At 47.0% G+C, this 21040-nt stretch overlaps 2 protein-coding genes across 5 annotated transcripts in view; one reads left to right on the top strand and one right to left on the bottom strand.

Moving 5' to 3' along the window:
* LAMC1 (laminin subunit gamma 1) overlaps positions 1–2173 on the bottom strand; it is a 118363-nt gene extending 116190 nt beyond the window's left edge. Inside the window, exon 1 of the mRNA XM_081012022.1 lies at positions 1768–2173. Within this exon, the coding sequence (XP_080868148.1) occupies positions 1768–2158 (391 nt within the window). The 5' untranslated portion in view covers positions 2159–2173. The remainder of the gene's footprint in view (positions 1–1767) is intronic.
* LOC308480626 (uncharacterized protein) lies at positions 1640–20818 on the top strand. Of its 4 annotated transcripts, XM_081012417.1 has the most exons (3): positions 18314–20242; positions 20360–20571; positions 20711–20818. In XM_081012417.1, exons 1-3 carry the CDS (start codon positions 20202–20204, stop codon positions 20800–20802), a joined length of 345 nt encoding a protein of 114 aa, XP_080868543.1. In that variant the 5' UTR covers positions 18314–20201; the 3' UTR covers positions 20803–20818. The 4 variants fall into 4 exon arrangements, 1 of the variants encoding a protein (XP_080868543.1); XR_013988139.1 differs by lacking the exon at positions 18314–20242 and adding an exon at positions 1640–1733 and having other exon boundaries at positions 20360–20818; XR_013988140.1 differs by lacking the exon at positions 18314–20242 and adding an exon at positions 2671–2824 and having other exon boundaries at positions 20360–20818.
* Positions 20819–21040: the final 222 nt, after the last annotated feature.

Raw genomic sequence — 21040 nt, 5'->3', positions numbered from 1 at the left:
ACTAGTAGTGGGTAGACCAGTTGCCTAAGATTTGGAAGGCAAGATGCAGGTCAGCAAACTTCATTGCCATCTCTCACACTCAACTCTGCTCTTCATTTGTAAAAACAGAGGAGAATACAACTCACCTCTTATTGGTGTGAAGATGAATGCAAAGAAAGTACAGTGTTGATATCTGCCTTGAGTCTTAGGTACACGACGCATGTGCCTTATCCGATAAAGGAGAGAGGCCAGCTGCTGATATTGGGCAATCTTTCCATTACTGCCCAGGCCTGGCAATGACTAATGCTACCATTTACACCAGTAATCTCTTCCAATGGACAAAACGAGTTAAGACATGCCCAGATGCCTCTCTTAACCAGGGGAGAGAGGCTGCTGTTTCAGTGCTTCCTTAAAAATAGTATTTTTTATTATTTATTCCCCGCCCATCTGGCTGGGTCTCCCCAGCCACTCTGGGCAGCTTACAGCATATACAAAACTTAGTAGAATATCGAACATTTCTACAGTATGGTGACACTTTGGGCTGTACCGGCTGCTGTACACCTGCAGTGGGAGGTTTTTAAAAAAACAATGGAGAACAATACCCAACCAGCAGTCTATACAATTAACTCAAGTTCAATAAATAAAAAAAATAAAACTTGGGGAGCTTGGGGAATGGGAGAGAGAATGTCACTACAACAAATTAAAATCATAGCAAGTTGCTGTAGCATGAACACCCACTTAGCTCCAACAGATTCAGTTTAAAGAGTACACCAAATAAAACAATGTCTGCACAGGACTGTAGACAGTACAACTGCAGCACGTCCCTTATTTGTTAGAAATCCAACAGTTTGACTTGCGGGGAGGGAGGCGATGGAGCTAAGTTATTAAGCAAGGGAGGAGAGGCAATGTGTCTGGCTACACGAAATAATGTCAGCAATGAAAGTTCAGAAGCAAGTAACACCTAACAGACTTGCCCTCTGGTCAGGAGGGAGGATTCTCACAAGGGCCAAATGTGGTAAAGGCACTCTGCACATGTTCTTGACTATGAGTGTGCATGTTCCTTCACTTGAACCCCAGCATGGAAAACATGCCCTCCTGAGCTCTGCCCCAGACCTCAGGAATCCTCTCATCTCCCCAATGGGAGAGGCAGAGCAAAAGGAGGTATTTCCCCCCCCCCCCCTGCAAACTACAGGGGACACCCAAGTCTTTGTCGAGGCCTCGTCCGGAAACTTATTTTCACGCTATACAATGTGCTGAGAGCATCCACAAAGCAACTTCTCCCTGTGTGCTGAATAATCGCTCTGGGAATCTGGACTTGGCAAGCAACACTCCCAGGCAAAGACATACTTTGCCCTGCCAAAGATGCAATGGTAGTCCTTATCAGTGACAACACGTGTGTGTGTTTAAACAAATCTGCAGGAGGCAGAACTATCAACCGCAATCAGCCTTAATAAGGAAACAGAATCTCCTATTTTGGAGACAGTACTTCTAAACCAGTTTCCCAAACTTGGGTCTGCAGCTGCTTTTGGGCTACAATTCCCTTCATCCCTAACCACAGTCTTGCTAGCTAGGGATGATGGGAGTTGTAGTCCCCAAACAGCTGAAGACTCGAGTTTGGAAAGCACTGCTCTGAGGCATAAACCGCAGGCTGCAGCCATCGCCTGCCCACTCCGGCAGCAAGCTTCGAAAAGCTACTACAGTGGATGGAGCCCGACCCGCCCGCCCGCCGGCGCTGGACCCTTCCCTTGAGCAAGGTGGCTGCCCCGAGGCCCCCCAGCCCCCACTCACCGAGGTGCAGGGTGAGGTTGACGGTGTTGGGGTACTGGACGCCGGCCAGCATGGTGCGGCTCTGCCACCAGGTGGTGTCGGCCTGGTTGTTGTAGTCGGTGAGGAAGGCGGCGCCGTGGCTGAGGTGAGGCTGCTGCGCGTCGCACAGGTGGCACGACTTGGTGACCCCGGTGACGCCCGTCTGCACGCAGTACTCCTCGGCCGGGCTGCCGCACGTGTCGGTGGCCGCCACCGTGGCGTTGAAGGCGGCGTTGACGAACTCGGGCATGCAGCGCTGCGCCCGCGCGCTCGCCTCGTCCGCGCACTCGTCCATGGCGCCGCCGCCCAGCCTCGCCAGCAGACCCAGCAGACCCAGCAGACCCAGCAGCGCCCGACCCGGACCGCGCTCCATCCCGCTCGCCCGCAAAACCCACGGCCCTCGCTCGCGCCCTCGCAGCCGCGCACCGAAAGCGGACGGCCCGGCCGGGAGCGAGAGGAGGAGGAGGAGGAGGAGGAGCCCCGGGAGGCGCCGGCAGAGACTTGGCAGGCGACGCGCACCCCACGCCCGCCCTCCGCCCTCCTCTCTCGCTGGCTGGCTCGCTCGCTCGCGCTGCACGCCGGGACGGGGAGGGGGCTGCGCGGGTCCCGCTTGGAATGCCTGGCCGGGGGGGGGGGAGGGGGAGGAGGAGGCTCCAAAGCCCGAACTTCCTGCGGGATTGGAAAGCGCAAAAAAAAAAAAAAAACACCCCACAAACTTCTCGCAGTTCACCCAAAACTTTCCCAGAGCGGAGTTTTAATCCGCTTCTTTCCCTCCTCCGCCCCCCCCCCGATTTTTGCTGGGAAATAAACCGGCCGCCGCCTTGCAAGGGCCTTTCTGCCGGGCTTCGCAGAGTCCGCTTTCTTGGCGAAAGAAAGAGGGGCGGGCCAGCCCGCCGTGAGAACTTCTGCCTTTCGGGTTAGAAGGGGCACGGCGAGTCATTGAAAGCCATTCAATTCCTCTTTCCTCCTCGCCACAAACCTGAGCGAGGGCTCCGGGCTGCCCAAGGCGCTGCCCCGCCGAGGGGAGAGTCGAATCGGGGTGAGGTTAGTTTCTCAGAAGAAAAGGGGCTGCTTGATTGTTGCTGCGTGAAAGCGCTGCTCTTCCTCAGGTCTCTGGGCATATGTAGAGTGCCTTTTTCTCCTGACCATGTAATTTAGGAACATGTAGGTGCATAAAGTTATGTCTGGTGTTGAGAAAGTAGACAGGGAGACAGGTCTGGAGACCAAGGCTTATGCGCAATGGCTGAAGGCGCTGGGAACGTTTAGCCTGGAAAAGAGGAGACTGAGAGGAGATGGATAGCCCTCATCAAATACCTTAAGGGCTGTCACATGGAAGATGGAGCAAGCTTGTTTTCTTCTGCTCCAGAGGGTAGGACCCAAACCAATGGCTTGAAGTTACAAGAAAGGAGATTCCAACTAAAAATTGGGAATAATTTTCTGATGGTAAGAGCCATTTGACAGTGGAACAGGCTCCCACGAGAGGCGGCTGGTGGACACTCCTTCCTTGGAGGCTTTAAGCAGAGGTTGAGATTCCTGCATTGCAGGGGGTTGGACTAGATGATCCCTTGGGGTCCCTTCCCCCTCTACGATTCTATGATTCTACTGGAACCTGAGGTCACCCCATGAAACCGGAAGGTGGGAGGCTCAGGACAAAATGAAGTTCTTCACACAGGGCAGAGTTAAACTACGGATTTGCTGCCATAAGATGCAATTGTAGCCACCAGTGTGGATTAGGCTATGAATAAACCACCAGGCATAAGGGTTACATATTACTTCCAGTATCAGAGGCACTGTGTGCTTGGATACCAGTCGCTGAGGATTACAAGTGGGGAGAGTGCTGTGGGATCATGCCCTGCTTGAGGGCTCCCCATGGGCACCTGCTTGGCTGCTGGGGAAACAAGGCTGGGCTAGACAGGCCTCCAGATGTGCAACACAGGCCTTCCTAGGTTTTTATTCAGAGGTGAGCGAAAGGTATTGCTCACCATTCCTCTTCACGAATGCTCTTTATATTCCAAGCTGCACCCAATAGTGAAACAGATCCAGTGGCTGAGCGCTAGCACATGCTAGGTTTGGTGCACCACCAAAGTAAAATGCTTGTAATGGAAGCAGATGGAGGGGAGAAGCGAGTCCCACTGACTTGCGTGAGACAGACAAAAGGTTGGGGCCAGAAAGATACAGCTAAGGGTCTCCAATCATGTTTTAAACATGTCAGCCCATTGATAAATCCACCTGAGATAAATCGTTAAATTGAATCACTTGGGAAATGATACCCACTTGACAAATGTCATGTAAACAGGTTTCTACCCCCTCCTATTTCCATATTGATTATTATATGCTAATAACTACCAATTAGGACTTTTTGTTGTATTTTTATTCTGGGAGATGCATTTTTCTTTCATGTGCCGTGAGTGCTTTGTATTTCTCATCCATGTGTACTACATATAATACATTCTTTGATTTGCTAGAGATTCTTGAGAGGTTTGACGATTCTGGGACTGAATTCAGCCTGCATTGAAGATAGTCAAATGGCACTGTTTCCATCCATCTGCTCCCACTTACATTAGGCCTAGTTCTGGACCAGAGTATTTTCTGCTGGACCAGAATAAATATGTTTCTTTGTTGGCTCCCTGTATTGTTTGCTTTTTACCTCAGCCACTTTCAATAGAATACTACTCACTGTTTAAGAAAGAGACTAACTATGTGTGTACGGTTTCAGGAAGCTTCTATGAAGGGGCTTTAATGTGATTTTAAATAAGTTTTATACTCAATAAAAGTCAAAACCTCCAACAATCCAGAAGGATTAAGCTGCTTTCAAATCCATCTGAGCTATTTCCTGCAATTAACTTCTCAGTACTTTAGGAGTAGACTTCTAAGATATGAAGTAATGAGGCATCTGAAAATAAAAACATTACTTTAACTGCACATTATTATGTGTTACATATTATTTTATAATTCATAGTAACGATCAGAAGCATATGGCCAGAATCACTATATTCCCTTTATAGCCATACAGCACTATTTCATACAGCACTATTATTTATATTAATTGCAACATACTAGTTTCACTTACAGAACACCATCATATATTGGAAAACAAAATGGATGCCTGCCACCAGGAGGGTACTATCTGAATTTCGGCTGTAGGGGAGATACAGAAGAAAGGAAAGGGGGTGGAATAGAGTGAAAGGTCCAAGAAAACAAAGAATGATAATGAAGAAATACAACTCCCTGTACTGTACTTAGAATGCAATCCTATGCATGTCAACCCAAGTCCCACTGAGTTGAACGGGGCCTGCTCTCGTGTAGACAATTGCAGCCTTGGAGACTTAATTTCGGCTAGGTTGAGGAATAAGGGAAATTCCACATGCTGCTCAGGAAAAAAAGTCAAAGTTTGCGGCATCAGAGTGTACATTTGTCAGGGAACCTCAGCCAGTTTTGGTTCTCTGACTAGAAGACTGGCTTGATCCAAGTGCTTCCAAACACCCATTTGTTGCATCCACACTTCACTTTTTTACGCAAACCCTTTTCCCGTAATCCCTGATCTGTTCAACTTCCTGGTCATGCTCTGGTCTGAATCATGTCATTCTCAGTGCTGTCATGGATCAGTTCTGCCAGACATGGCTAGGGACCAGCTGTGATTTATTGTCCCTAAGAATGAGACTGTTATCACCATGGGATCTCCCCAGGCCTTTTTGAGATTCAGGAATGCAAACAAAGATAGGCTTGCTCTTGTGCAAGGCCTGGTTGCCTTTTAAAGAAGGCAGGGTGGGTCGGAAAGGCAAGCACATTTCTATACATGTCTTTGTTCAACCAAGAATTGCTGAGGTACAAATTGATGTGGGAACTAAAGGCAATTTGTCAGCTCCTTTCAACTATGTCACAGGATGCAAAACTTCCAGCTGACACTAAATTAAATCATAGATGAAATGACAGATCACTGCTAAATATATGGCATAGGTTTGCATGCCTACTTTTAAGTATTTTTTATTACTAAATTTTAGAAGATTACAAGTGCAGATGGTTGCAAAATACTAGAGAGATTTTAGCTAATGGTTGGTGAATACTGGCAGCTCTACAGTTTCTGAGGGAACTATGATTGCTGCAGGTATATATTTGTTACACTGGTGTTTCCTTCAGCAAACATATAAACAGCAGCGTTTCCATGAGCGCCCACATGCATGCACCTGGGAGTTACAATTAGCAGTTCCAGGCATTTAAGGACATAGATCGGTCATTCACATTTTGGTCCAAAACCATCAAGACATGACAACAGCACAGGTCAGATAGTTGGCAATAGGTGAGGGAAACTCACATTGCCACCTTAGAGCTCAGTTGTTTCCCCCCAGGTGTGTTTCACAGCTCTTTCCCCTCTAGCTATTCACATCCGCAAAGGCTTCCTTAGTGTCAGATTCATTTCTGTTTTGTGTACACCACCAGAGGTGTTGCTGGGATGGGAGTGTCTGCACATTATGCAAAGGTGTTCACAGTGTGGAATGGCTAATCATTGTGAAGCTTGTTGGAGGGAAAATGCACCAAACAGTAGCATTTTATCACAAAGTACAGGATACGTATGTATTTTGGATAACGTGGTGTGAACAAAGATTAAAAAGTCAGCACTGGAAATGCAGTGTGTGTACAGTAAACAGAAGTGCGAGCAGAGCCTAAATTCAGCCATCCACCCTCAAACAGCTAATTGGCATCGCCAGAGTTTTGTCTTCTTCACTTGAGCTACACACAAGCCTAATAGCTGGATCAGTGCGAGACATTAAACACCCCCTGCCCATTTGCGTGTTCCCTGTCTATGCATGGAAGCAGACTTTCACGCATGTGCACCCCTTATGTGGGTCAGCATGCCTTTTGAACACGTAATCGTCTGTTGGGAGCTGCCCAGAGTGGCTGGGGCAACCCAGTCAGGTGGAATAAAATAATAAAATTATTGTTAGGATTAGGATTAGGATTATTACCATCATCATTTTGTGTTTGCTGAAACATGGAGCAAACTGCCTACCATGAGCAGGGTGAATATGCTCTCATATCCTATAAGAATGAAGCCTATCAAGACAAAGGGTTGTATCCAATGCCAGTCCTACTCAGAGTAGACCCATTGCAATTAATGACCCTAAGGTTGTCATAGTCATTAACTAAGTGCATAAGGAGCTTTTGACTGTGACTAAATGAGAGGCTACCATGCTTTCAAAACTCTTTTCCATATACTGATTTTTGTAAGCATTGCCACTATGTGTTTGGGGACAACCATTCCATCAAACTATAGCAGAGGAAGAGATGGGGCTGCAGGGCCTTTCCACTGAGTCTGTGGAGACACCAGCTCCAAGAAGTTCCTCCCTCAAGTGTCATCGGGAAGGAGCCATTCTCCATCAGGCAATAGCAGAGAAAACGATGAGGCTAGACTCTCCAATGGCTCAGCAGAGATGCCACCAGTTCAGTTCATTCTCTCCTTGAATCTGTTTCCATTGCAGCTGGACATTACAGAAGTCTGCATCTAATAACACTTCTATTTTTTCCTCATTCTCAATTCCTTTTTCCTTCTGTGTCATGTAAAAGCCTTTTATCACTCTAGAAGCCTAAGGGAAACATTATTTTAATAAATAACAATAGAAGTAAAAAATTGTAAATGGTGACAATAAACCTATTCATTCAGAAAAAAATGGAAGAATCACAGATCTGCACTGTTCAGTGTTTAAAGTTTAGCAAATCTCCTTTGTGAAGCCTTTGAATATGCTAGTTATTTAAAATATTATCCAACTCTTGCCAAATATATTACCTAGGGATCTTGCTTTGGAGGAAGTTTGGAGAGCATCTTGTCTCAAAAGATGATTTCCATGCTCTAGCAACCCCTTTAGGTGGAAGGTAATCCAGCACAGGAGTGAATTCCCCTTCTACCTTTTTTCTTTAACGAGACATGTCCTTTCAGCTCACTAATATTTCTAGCCTAAAGTATCTTTGATACTGCATTAGCTGCTGCTTCCTGAGAGAGTATGAACTGGTGGTCCTGTTCCAAGGGATTTTCGTGTAATACCAATGCATAAAGCTTTAATCCTTCCAGAAAGGCACTGACAACATCCCTACCACAGAGACATTCCTCACATTCTTCTGTATACATCAAGGCAGCTGAGATTCTGACTGTAAAGTACTGATTGCACCATTTACACAGATTGAATTTAAAGATTATGGACTTTCATTTGCACTCATATATCTTTGGCAACCACTCGTAGCCGAGTAAGATTGTCTTCCACGAACACGGTCTTAAGAGTGAGACAGTAAGTGACTGTAGAGGCCAATTCTGGATCCACACGTCCTTCCACAGTGGAGGCATAGGTTTCCTAGCAGGAGTTGATCATGGTGAGAGTTTGCCTTCCTCTTGCACACTTCTCCCTTTCGTCCTGAGTTTGAGTGTCTTCAAAGTCCACGACACCTTTGGTAAAGGCTGTTCTCCAATTGGAGCACTCAAAGGCCAGTGTTTCCCAGTTGTCCGTGTTTATGCTACATTTTTTAAGATTTGCCTTGAGAGAGTCTTTAAACCTCTTTTGTTGCCCGCCAGCATTATGCGTTCCATTTTTAAGTTTGGAATAGTGTAGTTGCTCTGGAAGACAATAATCAGCATCCGCACCACATGACCAGTCCAACAAAGATGATGTTGAAGAATCATTGCTTCGACATTGGTGATCTTTGCTTCTTCCAGTACACTGACATTAGTTCACCCTTGTTCCCAAATGATATGTAAAAATTTTCAGAGACACCGTTGATGGAATCTTTAAAGGAGTTGGAGATGGCATGTATAAGTGGTCCATGTTGCACAAGCATACAGTAAGGTTGGTAGTACAATAGCTTTGTAAACAAGCATTTTGATTTCCCTGCGAATGTCCCAATCCTCAAACACTCTGCACTTCAATTGGGAGAAAGCCGCACTCGCAGAGCTCAGGCGATGCTGGATTTTGGCATCAATGTCGACCCTTGTATAAAGATAACTGCCCAGGTAGGAGAAGTGATTGACACTTTCCAATGTTATACCGTTGAGTTGGATTTGTGGCACTGCAGAGGGGTTGTTTTGTACTTGTTGGTGCAGCACGTTGGTTTTTTTGGATATTGAGCGATGGGCCAAGCTTTTCGTAAGCTTCTGCGAATATATTTAGGATAGTTCAGAGGTCATCTTCTAAGTGTGCGTACACTACGTTGTCATCAGCATACTGAAGCTCTATGGTGAAAGTTACAGTAACTTTACTCTTTGCTTTCAGCCTGCTCAGATTGAAGAGCTTTCCACCTGTTCGATATATGATTTCTACTCTGGTGGGGAGTTTCCCTTCGACAGAGTGTAAGATCATGGCAATGAAAATAATGAATAGAGTTGGGGCAATAACACAACCCTGTTTAACACCTGATCCCACTGTGAATGGCTCACTTTGAGAGCCATTGTTATCTGCGATTGTTGATGTCATATTATCATGGAGGAGCTGAATGATATTTACAACTTTATCTGGGCAGCCAATTTTCAGAAGGACAGTCCACAGGGCATTACGATTTACAGTGTCGAAAGCCTTAGTCAGGTCAATAAACACCATATACAGGGGTTGGGTTTGCTCTCTGCATTTTTCTTGAAGCTGTTGAGTGGTGAAAATCATGTCTCTGTCTCCCTAGAAGGCCGAAAACCATTTTGGGATTCAGGAAGGGTCACCTTGGATATTGTTAAGAGACGTTTTGCTAAGATCCTTGCAAGAGGAGCTTGCAGGGCAGCAGTTGAAGAAGGAGCAAAAAGGGTTTTCTTGTGTGTGTGTGGTTCTTTGTGGCTGATTAGCAGTTTGATCCATCTTTTAGATTTAGGGGAGCTAGTCTCAAACGTTTGTTGGGGGAGACCTAGGTTTTTTTTTGTGGGGGGAGTTATTTGTCCTGTCTTTACGCTTTTTTTTTGATGGAGGACCGCTGTAGCCACCCCCAACGACACGTTCTCAAGATGGAGGGGGAGGGAACAGCTGCAGTCGCCTGCGGTTCCTGCGCAATGTTTGCCATCTTGCCAAAGGTTGCAGGCAGCTTTACCTGCAGCAATTGCATGTTGATTGCCCTCTTAAAAGACAAAGTCCAGCAACTGGAGGAACGTGTAGCTACGCTCCAAAGAATTAGGGAGCTGGAGCTTTTCTTGGAAGCAACAGAGCACAACGTCTCCACCAAGGAGGAGACAGGGAACTCCCCTGACAAGGAGGCTAGTACACCAACACAGGAGCCAGATATATGGAGAAACGTGACTCAAAGAAGTAGGAGGCCCAAGGTTCGCTCTGATTGTTTAGAAATACACAATCGCTTTGAGGTCCTCTCCCCTAGCATGGAAGACGAAGAGCAGACTCCATTTGAGGATCTCTCCCTCATTACAGTCGATCAGGTATATGAAGACGAGCAGCAAAGTCAGTCCTCAGGGAATGTGCAGGCGACCTTGGAACGGACAGCTCACGGAAGAACCCCGACCAAACCTAAGAGGAGGTGTGTAGTGGTGATAGGGGATTCCCTACTGAGGGGAACAGAAGCAGTGATCTGTGGGCCTGACAAGATGTCTCGGGAAGTGTGCTGTCTCCCCGGGGCTAAGATCCAAGATGTAACTGAACGACTGCAAGGAATCATAAAACCCACTGACAAATACCCCTTCCTCTTGGTTCATGTGGGAACCAATGACACTGCAAGCAATAGCCTCCAGAAGATCAAAAGAGACTACGAGGCTCTGGGCAGGAAGTTGAAGCAATTAAATGCACAAATTGTCATCTCATCTGTCCTCCCAGTTGAACGACGTGGCCCAGGGAGAGAGGAAAAAATAGTGGAAGTGAACAGCTGGCTTCGCAAATGGTGTAAACAGGAACGGTTTGGATTCTTAGATCACGGACTGCAGTTTCTTGAAGATGGACTTCTGGCAAGCGATGGGCTGCACCTCACAACGGTTGGGAGAAATGTTTTTGCCAAAAATCTCAGAAACCTCATCAGGAGGGCTTTAAACTGACTAATGTGGGGGAGGGAGACAGTGCTCCTGAAGGTAGGAGTCTATCAATTGATGAAGATGATCATCCAAATGTCATAGACCAAATGGAGCAAACAGCGCACAGACCTAGTGGTGGGAGGAAAAAATCCTTAAATAAGAAACACGGGGGAATGATTAATGGACTTCAATGTCTGTACACTAATGCGCAAAGCATGGGAAATAAACAAGATGAGCTTGAGCTCTTGGTACAGCAAACTAAATATGACATAATAGGCATCACTGAAACCTGGTGGGATAAGTCCCACGATTGGAATGTAATAATGGGGGGATACAATCTATTTCAGAGAAACAGACCAGACAAGAAAGGAGGAGGAGTGGCGTTATATGTCAGGGATGTGTATACCTGTGAAGAGATCCAAGATTTAGAACCTCAAAGCCAAAGTGAGAGCATTTGGGTCAAAATTAAGGGAGAGAAGAATAACAGTGACCTCATTGTGGGAGTTTACTATAGATCCCCAAGCCAAACGGAGGACATAGATGATGCCTTCCTGGAACAGATGGCCAAGCATGCAAAAGGAAGGGAGATAGTAGTAATGGGGGACTTCAATTACCCGGATATTTGTTGGATATCAAACTCAGCCAAGAGCATAAGGTCAAACAGATTCCTCACTGGCCTTGCAGACAACTTCATTGTCCAGAAAGTGGGAGAAGCAACAAGAGGAACAGCCATTTTAGATCTGGTCCTAACCAATGTTGATGACCTGGTTAGTGGGGTAGAAGTGAAAGGATCATTAGGCGCGAGTGATCATGCTCTTCTGAAGTTTACTATACAGCGGAAAGGAGCAGCCAAGCATACTAGGACTCAATTTCTTGACTTTAAGAAAGCCGACTTCATAAAACTTAGGGAAGTGCTGGGTGAGATCCCATGGACAGTAATACTAAAAGGAAAGGGAGTTCATGATGGCTGGGCGTTTGTTAAGAGGGAGATACTAAAAGCACAACGTCAGGCAATACCAATGAGACGGAAACATGGAAGGTGCCTAAAGAAGCCAGGGTGGCTATCTAAAGAACTTTTAACTGAGTTAAGATTAAAAAAGGATGTGTACAAAAAATGGAAAAAGGGGGGAAACCACCAAAGAGGAATTCAAACAAATAGCCAGCACGTGTAGACACAAAGTCAGAAAAGCTAAAGCACAGAATGAACTCAGGCTTGCTAGAGAGGTTAAAAGCAACAAAAAAGGCTTTTATGGGTATGTTCGTAGCAAAAGGAAGAACAAAGAAACAGTGGGGTCACTCAGAGGAGAAGATGGTGAAATTCAAACAGGGGACACAGAAAGGGCTGAACTCCTCAATGCCTTCTTTGCCTCAGTCTTCTCCGATAAAGAAAACAATGCCCGACCTGAAGAATTTGGAGCAAATGATTCAGCAAAGGAAACACAGCCCAGAATAACTAAGGAGATAGTACAAGAATACTTGGCTAGTTTAGATGTATTCAAGTCTCCAGGGCCAGATGAACTGCATCCAAGAGTATTAAAAGAACTGGCAGATGTGATCTCAGAACCACTGGCAGTCATCTTTGAGAATTCCTGGAGAACAGGCGAAGTCCCGGCAGACTGGAGGAGGGCAAATGTTGTCCCTATTTTCAAAAAGGGGAAAAGAGAGGACCCAAATAATTACCGCCCAGTCAGTCTGACATCAATACCAGGGAAGATTCTGGAGCAGATCATTAAGCAAACAGTCTGTGAGCACCTAGAAAGGAATGCTGTGATCACCAATAGTCAGCATGGATTTCTGAAAAATAAGTCATGTCAGACTAACCTGATCTCATTTTTTGACAGAATTACAAGCCTGGTAGATGAAGGGAACGCAGTGGATGTAGCCTACCTTGATTTCAGCAAGGCATTTGACAAGGTGCCCCATGATATTCTTGTAAAGAAGCTGGTAAAATGCGGTCTTGACTATGCTACCACTCAGTGGATTTGTAACTGGCTGACTGACCGAACCCAAAGGGTGCTCATCAATGGTTCCTCTTCATCCTGGAGAAGAGTGACTAGTGGGGTGCCACAGGGTTCTGTCTTGGGCCCGGTCTTATTCAACATCTTTATCAACGACTTGGATGATGGACTCAAGGGCATCCTGATCAAATTTGCAGATGACACCAAACTGGGAGGGGTGGCTAACACCCCAGAGGACAGGATCACACTTCAAAACGACCTTGACAGATTAGAGAACTGGGCCAAAACAAACAAGATGAATTTGAACAGGGAGAAATGTAAAGTATTGCACTTGGGCAAAAAAAATGAGAGGCACAAATACAAGATGGGGGACACCTGGCTTGAGAGCAGTACATGTGAAAAGGATTTAGGAGTCTTGGTTGACCACAAACTTGACATGAGCCAACAGTGTGATGCGGCAGCTAAAAAGCCAATGCAATTCTGGGCTGCATCAATAGGAGTATAGCATCTAGATCAAGGGAAGTAATAGTGCCACTGTATTCTGCTCTGGTCAGACCTCACCTGGAGTACTGTGTCCAGTTCTGGGCACCACAGTTCAAGAAGGACACTGACAAACTGGAACGTGTCCAGAGGAGGGCAACCAAAATGGTCAAAGGCCTGGAAAGGATGCCTTATGAGGAACGGCTAAGGGAGCTGGGCATGTTTAGCCTGGAGAAGAGGAGGTTAAGGGGTGATATGATAGCCATGTTCAAATATATAAAAGGATGTCACATAGAGGAGGGAGAAAGGTTGTTTTCTGCTGCTCCAGAGAAGCGGACACGGAGCAATGGATCCGAACTACAAGAAAGAAGATTCCACCTAAACATTAGGAAGAACTTCCTGACAGTAAGAGCTGTTTGACAGTGGAATTTGCTGCCAAGGAGTGTGGTGGAGTCTCCTTCTTTGGAGGTCTTTAAGCAGAGGCTTGACAACCATATGTCAGGAGTGCTCTGATGGTGTTTCCTGCTTGGCAGGGGGTTGGACTCGATGGCCCTTGTGGTCTCTTCCAACTCTATGATTCTATGATTCTATGATTCTATGATAAGAATTTTGCCGGCCGCAGCTTATTAGCTGCCTCGATGAGATGCCTTGATGGTTTCCACAATCAGTTCTGTCACCTTTTTTAAAGAGATTGATAATTTTGGCATCTCTAAAGTCTGCTGGGATCTCTTCTCTTTCCCATATTTTTTTGATGAGCTTGTGAAGTTGTTGTGTAAGTCCAATTCCGCCCACTTTGAAGATTTCGGCAGGTATCCCATCAGGTCCACTGATTTGGAGATACTGCAAGCTAATCTCTAACTTGTTTTTGCAGAATTTGTGAGAGGACCTCAGCAGCTACGGGGGAGTTGCAGTTAAGGAGATGTTGGTAATGTTCTTTCCAGTGCAGTGCAATAGCTTCTTTATCTTAATAGTGTGATACCGTTTGCTTATTGGCCCATAGATGATGATGATGATGATGATGATGATTTATTAGGGACGCAGATGGCGCTGTGGGTAAAACCTCAGTGCCTAGGACTTGCTGATCGTAAGGTCGGCGGTTCAAATCCCCGTGGCGGGGTGAGCTCCCGTCGTTCCGTCCCAGCTCCTGCCTACCTAGCAGTTCGAAAGCACCCCTAAGTGCAAGTAGATAAATAGGTACTGCTTTATAGCGGGAAGGTAAACGGCGTTTCCGTGTGCTGCGCTGGTGCTGGCTCGCCAGCTGCAGCTTCGTCACGCTGCCCACGTGACCCGGAAGTGTCTTTGGACGGCGCCGGCTCACGGCCTCTTAAGCGAGATGAGCGTGCAACCCTAGAGTCGGACACGACTGGCCCGTACGGGCAGGGGTACCTTTACCTTTACCTTACCCCGCCCATCTGGCTGAGTTTCCCCAGCCACTCTGGGCAGCTCCCAATCGAGTGTTAAAAACAATGCAGCATTAAATATTAAAAACTTCCCCAAACAGGGCTGCCTTCAGATGTCTTTTAAAGATAAGATAGCTGCTTATTTCCTTCACATCTGATGGGAGGGCATTCCACAGGGTGGGCACCACTACCGAGAAGGCCCTCTGTCTGGTTCCCTGTAACCTCACTTCTCGCAATGAGGGAACTGCCAGAAGGCCCTCGGCGCTGGATCTCAGTGTCCGGACTAAACGAAGGGGGTGGAGACACTCCTTCAGATATACAGGACCGAGGCCATTTAGGGCTTTAAAGATCAGCACCAACACTTTGAATTGTGCTCGGAAACGTACTGGGAGCCAATGCAGATCTCTCAGGACCGGTGGTATGTGGTCCCGGCAGCCATTCCCAGTCACCAGTCTAGCTGCCGCATTCTGGATTAATTGCAGTTTCCAGGCCACCTTCAAAGGTAGCCTCACATAGAGCGCATTGCAGTAGTCCAAGCGGGAGATAACTAGAGCATGCACCACTCTGGCGAGACAGTCCACGGGCAGGTAGGGTCTCCGCCTGCGTACCAGGTGGAGCTGGTAGACAGCTGCCCTGGACACAGAATTAACCTGCACCTCCATGGACAGCTGTGAGTCCAAAATGACTCACAGGCTGCGCACCTGGTCCTTCAGGGGCACAGTTACCCCATTCAGGACCAGGGAGTCCCCCACACCCGTCTGCCCCTTGTCCCCCAAAAACAGTACTTCTGTCTTGTCAGGAATCAACCTCAATCTGTTAGCCGCCATCCATCCTCCAACCGCCTCCAGACACTCACACAGGACCTTCACTGCCTTCACTGGTTCTGATTTGAAAGAGAGGTAGAGCTGGGTGTCATCTGCATACTGATGAACATCCAGCCCAAACCCCCTGATGATCTCTCCCAGCGGCTTCATATAGATATTAAAAAGCATGGGGGAGAGGACGGAACCCTGAGGCACCCCACAAATGAGAGCCCAGGGGTCTGAACACTCATCCCCCAACACCACTTTCTGGACACGGCCCAGGAGAAAGGAGCAGAACCACCGTATAACAGTGCCCCCTGCTCCCAGCCCCTCTAGATGGTCCAGAAGGATGTTATGGTCGATGGTGTCAAAGGCCGCTGAGAGATCCAGTAGAACTAGGAAACAACTCTCACCTTTGTCCCTAGACCGCCGGAGATCATCGACCAGCGAGACCAAGGCAGTTTCAGTCCCATGATGAGGCCTGAATCCCGATTGGAAGGGATCCAAATGGTCCACATCCTCCAGGCGTGCCTGGAGTTGTTCAGCAACCACTCACTCAATCACCTTGTCCAAGAATGGAAGATTTGAGACTGGGCGATAGTTGGCCATATTGGCCGGGTCTAAAGATGTTTTTTTAAGAAGCGGTTTAATGACCGCCTCTTTCAGCAGGTCTGGGAAGGCTCCCTCACAGAGGGAAGCATTCACCACCCCGCAGAGCCCATCGCCCAGCCCTTCCCGGCTCGCTTTTATTAGCCAGGATGGGCAAGGATCAAGGAGACAGGTGGGCAGTTTCACTCATCCAAGCAGCCTGTCCACATGGTCTTTGTGGCTTTAAAGAAACTCTGTGCATCATGAGTGTCGGCTAAGTGCTGGATCTCTTGAGCTTGATCTCTTGATCCAGGTGTTTTTTAGTTCTCTGGTTCTTCTTTGAACCTCAGCCTTAGTGTTGACATAGGTTTTTTTCTTAGTGGCACAGTTTCTATCTCTTTGCCACATCTGAAAGGCCTTCCTTTTCTTGTCAATCATGCACTCAATCTCACTGTCATTCTCATCAAACCAGTCCTGGTGTTTCTTGGTTTGGTATCCAATAGTTTGTTCGCAGGCTGCAATAATGGATGTTTTTATCTTGGTCCTGTGTTCCTCGATTTTATCAGAGAACTCCAAAAGCAGATGGTCCTTAAGAGTCGTTTGGAAGCAATCCCGCTTAATGGGAACTTGAAGGGCTTGAGTGTTCATTTTGCGCCTTGGTTTCCTTCCTTGAAGCTTGCATTGAGGTATAATCTTGATAGCCATCGTGGAGCGTATTAGTCAGTGATCTGTCCAGCAGTTGTCGGCGCTCGTCATAGCTCTGGTGAGGAGGACATCACGGCGATCTTTAGCATGGACAATAACATAGTCTAAGAGGTGCCAGTGGTTTGACTGAGGATACCTCCATGAAGTTTTAAATTTATTTTTCTGTCAAAAGAGTGTGTTGGTAATAACAAGGTTGTGCGCTGCACATATCGTCAAAAGTAAGATTCTGGTTGCTGTTACCAATTCCTTCTTTCCCAATAGTCCCAGGCCACAGATAGAAATCTCGCCCAACTCTTGCATCCAGGAGAATAATTTTATCTTCTGATAGGATGGTATCCAGCTGAGAGTAAAATTTTTCTTTAATGCCTTCATCGGCATCCAGTGTTGGTGCATGAGCGCTTATAATAGTAGCCTGTTGTTTTTTGGTGAGTTTTATTCGAAGGGTTGAGAGTTGCTCATTTATGCTGGCAGGGACTTCTGACAGGAGCTTCACAAGATCGTTTTTGATAGCAAAGCCTACCCCATGTATTCGATGTTCTTGTTCAGATAGACCTGTCCAGAAGAAAGTGTAGCCTCCTTTTTCTTCCTTCAGTTGTCCCTCGCCTGCTCTTTGAGTCTCTTGAAGCGCTGCAATATTGATGTTAAAACGTCACAGCTCTCTTGCAATGATGGCAGTTCTGCATTCAGGATGCTCGCTATCTGTTTTATCTGACAAAGTCCGTATATTCCATGTTCCAAAGTTCAATTGTCTTTTACGACCACTAGGTGGTGACCTCACTGGGTGTGGTAATCCAGTCAGGGGAAAAGGGAGGCAGACTATGTTTAAGGCACCTTTTCTAGCCCCTCCCTCTTTTCGGGGTGAGCAGAGTGGATCCTAAAAAGGGCTGCTCAGTCATGGATACAGCTGCCGAGCTGCTCAACTGCCTCGTTCCTGGAGTCAGAATGACTGAATCTGCATCCACCGCCCATGTGCCAGTTCATGACTAGGGGCTTCCTGATTTCACGATCCTGCCCCCATTACTATTTGCCAATCGCAATGGGACTTTGGGGGGTTAGGATTGGGGTTTTGGAAGTCGCCTGTGTGTGAATTTGTTTTATGTGTGTAGATCAGTGCACGCTGACCAACGCACAGTCTTCACAGTAGGGCTGTGTTCCGATGGCATGAAGTAGTCACAACAAACTGGTAGATTCCTATCTGCTGCAGCCTTCATCCACCTTCACAGCTGTTGTAACATACCGCTTGTTATCAGCTGCCTGTTCTGCCGTTGAGGACTTCTTGGATCATTCTTTCTCTAGCTCCTTCCCTTTGACCTTACTGCCTTGGGTGACCCTGCTGGGAGTATGAGATTCCCGACAGCTTCGCTCACAAGGGTCATAGGAACATGCAAGCCCACTCACCACAACAAGGTGATGATCCAGCGAGTGGGACCATAGATCACATGCGAACTAGCCATGCATTGTAACCCCGCATGTGCACGCATGCCTATGACCGCATGCCTAATTAATAACTAATGAACAGGATCCTTTCCTCGTGTTACTGAAAACAGGCTTAGAAGGGGCCCTGGGTCATCTAGCCCAGCCCCCCATATACTGATGCAAAGTAGATTAGCCCAGAGGCCTCTGGCCTCCTTTAAATCTGAGGAGCGGACCAGAGGGAAGCCTGCATTGGTAAGGTCCGCTCCTCCTAGCTCCGCCCCCCGGACCGTTGCAGATTGGCCGATTCAAACAGCTGGGTTCCGGCGGGAACTCGGAGGCCGTGACCCTGGGAGGCACAGCAACAGCCACGGGAGCAGTGTGGCTCCGAGATGGTGGTGCAATGCGCCAGGCTGCAAATGTCGCCCACCACCGGGACATGATGAATGGTTCCTTGTCCTCCTGGGGAAAAGTGACTAGAGGGGTGCTGCCAGGGTCTGTCCTGGGCCCCTTGTTGTTCAATGGCTTTGTCAATGACTTGGATGATAGAATTGAGGGGATGCTCATCGAATTGGCAGATGACACCCAAATGGGAGGGGTAGCTCATGTTGCAGAAGACAGAATCTGAATTCTAAATGACATGAACAGATTGGAGCACTGGGCGCAAGCGAACAAAATGAATTTCAATAGGGAGTCATGTCAGGTTCTGCACTTAGGCAGCAAGAACCAGATTCACTAAGATGGGATGGGGGACACCTGGCTTTCTAGCAGCATAGGAGGAAAAGATCTAAGGGTCTTGGTGGACCAAAAGCTTAACAGGAGTCAACAGCGTGATGCAGCAGCAAAAGAAAGCTAACACTATTCTAGGCTGCCTCAGCAGACGTCTAGTGTCCAGATCAAGGGAGGTAATAGTACCACTCGATTCTGCCTTGGTCAGACCACACTTGGAATACTGTGTCCAGTTCTGGGCACCACAGTTTAAGAAGGATGCTGACAAGCTGGACCATGTGCAGAGGAGGGTGACCAAGATGATCGAGGGTCTGGAAACGAAGCCTTACGATGAATACTTGAAGGAGCTGGGTATGTTTAGCCTGAAAAAGAGGATACTGAGAGGAGATCTTCAGCTATTTTAAGGCCTGTCACATGGAAGAGGGAGGATGCTTGTTTTATCCTGCTCTGGACAGGAGGACTCGAACAGATGGCTTCAAGTTTAAAGAAAGGAGATTCCGACTAAACATTCGTGAAAACCTTTCTGACAGTAAGAGCGGTTTGGCAGTCAAACAGACTCCCTTGGAAGGTGGTGGACTCTCCTTCCTTGGAGGTTTCTAGACAGAGGCTGGATGGCCATCGGTCACGGATGCTGTCGCTGAAATTCCTGCATTGCAGGGGGTTGGACTAGATGACCCCTGGCTCCCTTCCAACTCTAAGATTCCATGATTCTATGAAATGGATCGGAATTCATGACAGCCACCCACCAGTTTCATATTCAAAACTGCTTCCCACCCCAACCCCTTCTTGATTACTATATATAAATAAGACATTAAAGTAGACAAATAATAACTTACAAAAAGGATCAATAAATGTCTCACCCATTGTCTATAAACCTTGATCAGAATCCCATGACAGGTTTTCTTTCGTGAATGAAATAAAATGGTTTTAACCAGTTTTTAATAGCCAAGAATCAAATGTAGAGCTTGGGGTACACTGAAACGTAATACTGGACAGATTACTACAGGGTGTGGAGAGGGGTTATTTTGAACTATGAAGTGAGAAACAGCAGCCGTAGTCTAGGCCAGAAGTGCTTTCCCTTGGTGACCCCGCCATGTTGAAAGGGGGGGGTGCAAGGGGTTTCCTGTCCTGTCCAGAAATGCACCGGGCTGGATGAAGCCAGCTTGAGATATATGGAATAAAACCGCTTAACCCACTGAAAGATAGATTTGAAAAGTGACTGTGAAGGGGAACAATGGCCCTTATTAAGCAAGATAGCTAAAGTAAGGGGGTCATGTCCTCCATTGTGACACGTCCCCCTGCTGAGTGACTTGGCTGAGCATTTTGGGAAGAGCAACCATTTGAGGATAGCTAGTGAGGGAGAGCAGAGATGTTGCAGGAGAGAATTCAAAGACTCTCTTCGTCTCAAGTGTAAGTAGGATTTCTCCTTCTTTCTGAAACGTAGGGGAGGTTTAGCTGCCAGGTGCCCCAAATCCAGCACAGAGATCTCTAGAACCCATTTCCTCATTGTTTCCTCTTCTTCCCTAGGTTCCGAAGTCTGAGGAGGCTCCGCGGGCTGCTGGTCTCCTGCTGCCGGTTGCCCAAGATACATCCCCTGGTCTGCCAGAAGGAGGAAGGAGATGAGTGGAAGGAGGAGGTCAACATCATGAAGGACGGAAAGGAGGAGAAGGTGAAGATAAGATCGATTTTTGTGAGACCATGCAACCAGGGGATGGAGTCCACCGATAACAACGTGGATGGTGAGTGTTGATCTTTCTTCCTCAGGAACAGGGAGACCAGAGAAAATCTGGCAGTGGGGCGGAGGGTGCAGAAAGATGGGTTATCAGCATAAGAATCAATTAAAATATTAAGAATCCTTTCTCTTCTTTTCTCTTCCAGGCAACGGCAGCAGTGAGACCAGCAGCTCAAGCGGAGCTCTTACCCCCCCTCCCACGCCCAGTTCCCCCCTCCCCACAATTCCAAATATATAAATAAAGAAATATAGAATTTTTGAAATACAAATATACTAGTCTTTGATCATGTTTTTATCCCCGGGGGTTCTTTTTCCCAACAGTTGTGAGGATGGGCAAGAAAGTTACTTGCCCAAAAATGGAAAGAAGAAGAATACGTCCCAGCGAAAGAAGAATGGATACAAAAACCTATGGAACATGCCGTAATGGCGAAACTTACCAGGAAAATAAGAAAGCAAGATAACCAACTGTTTATAAA

This window comes from Podarcis pityusensis, assembly GCF_964106645.2.
Source record: "Podarcis pityusensis genome assembly, chromosome: 6".
NCBI lineage: Eukaryota > Metazoa > Chordata > Lepidosauria > Squamata > Lacertidae > Podarcis > Podarcis pityusensis.
This window is presented reverse-complemented; position numbering and strand designations above follow the sequence as displayed.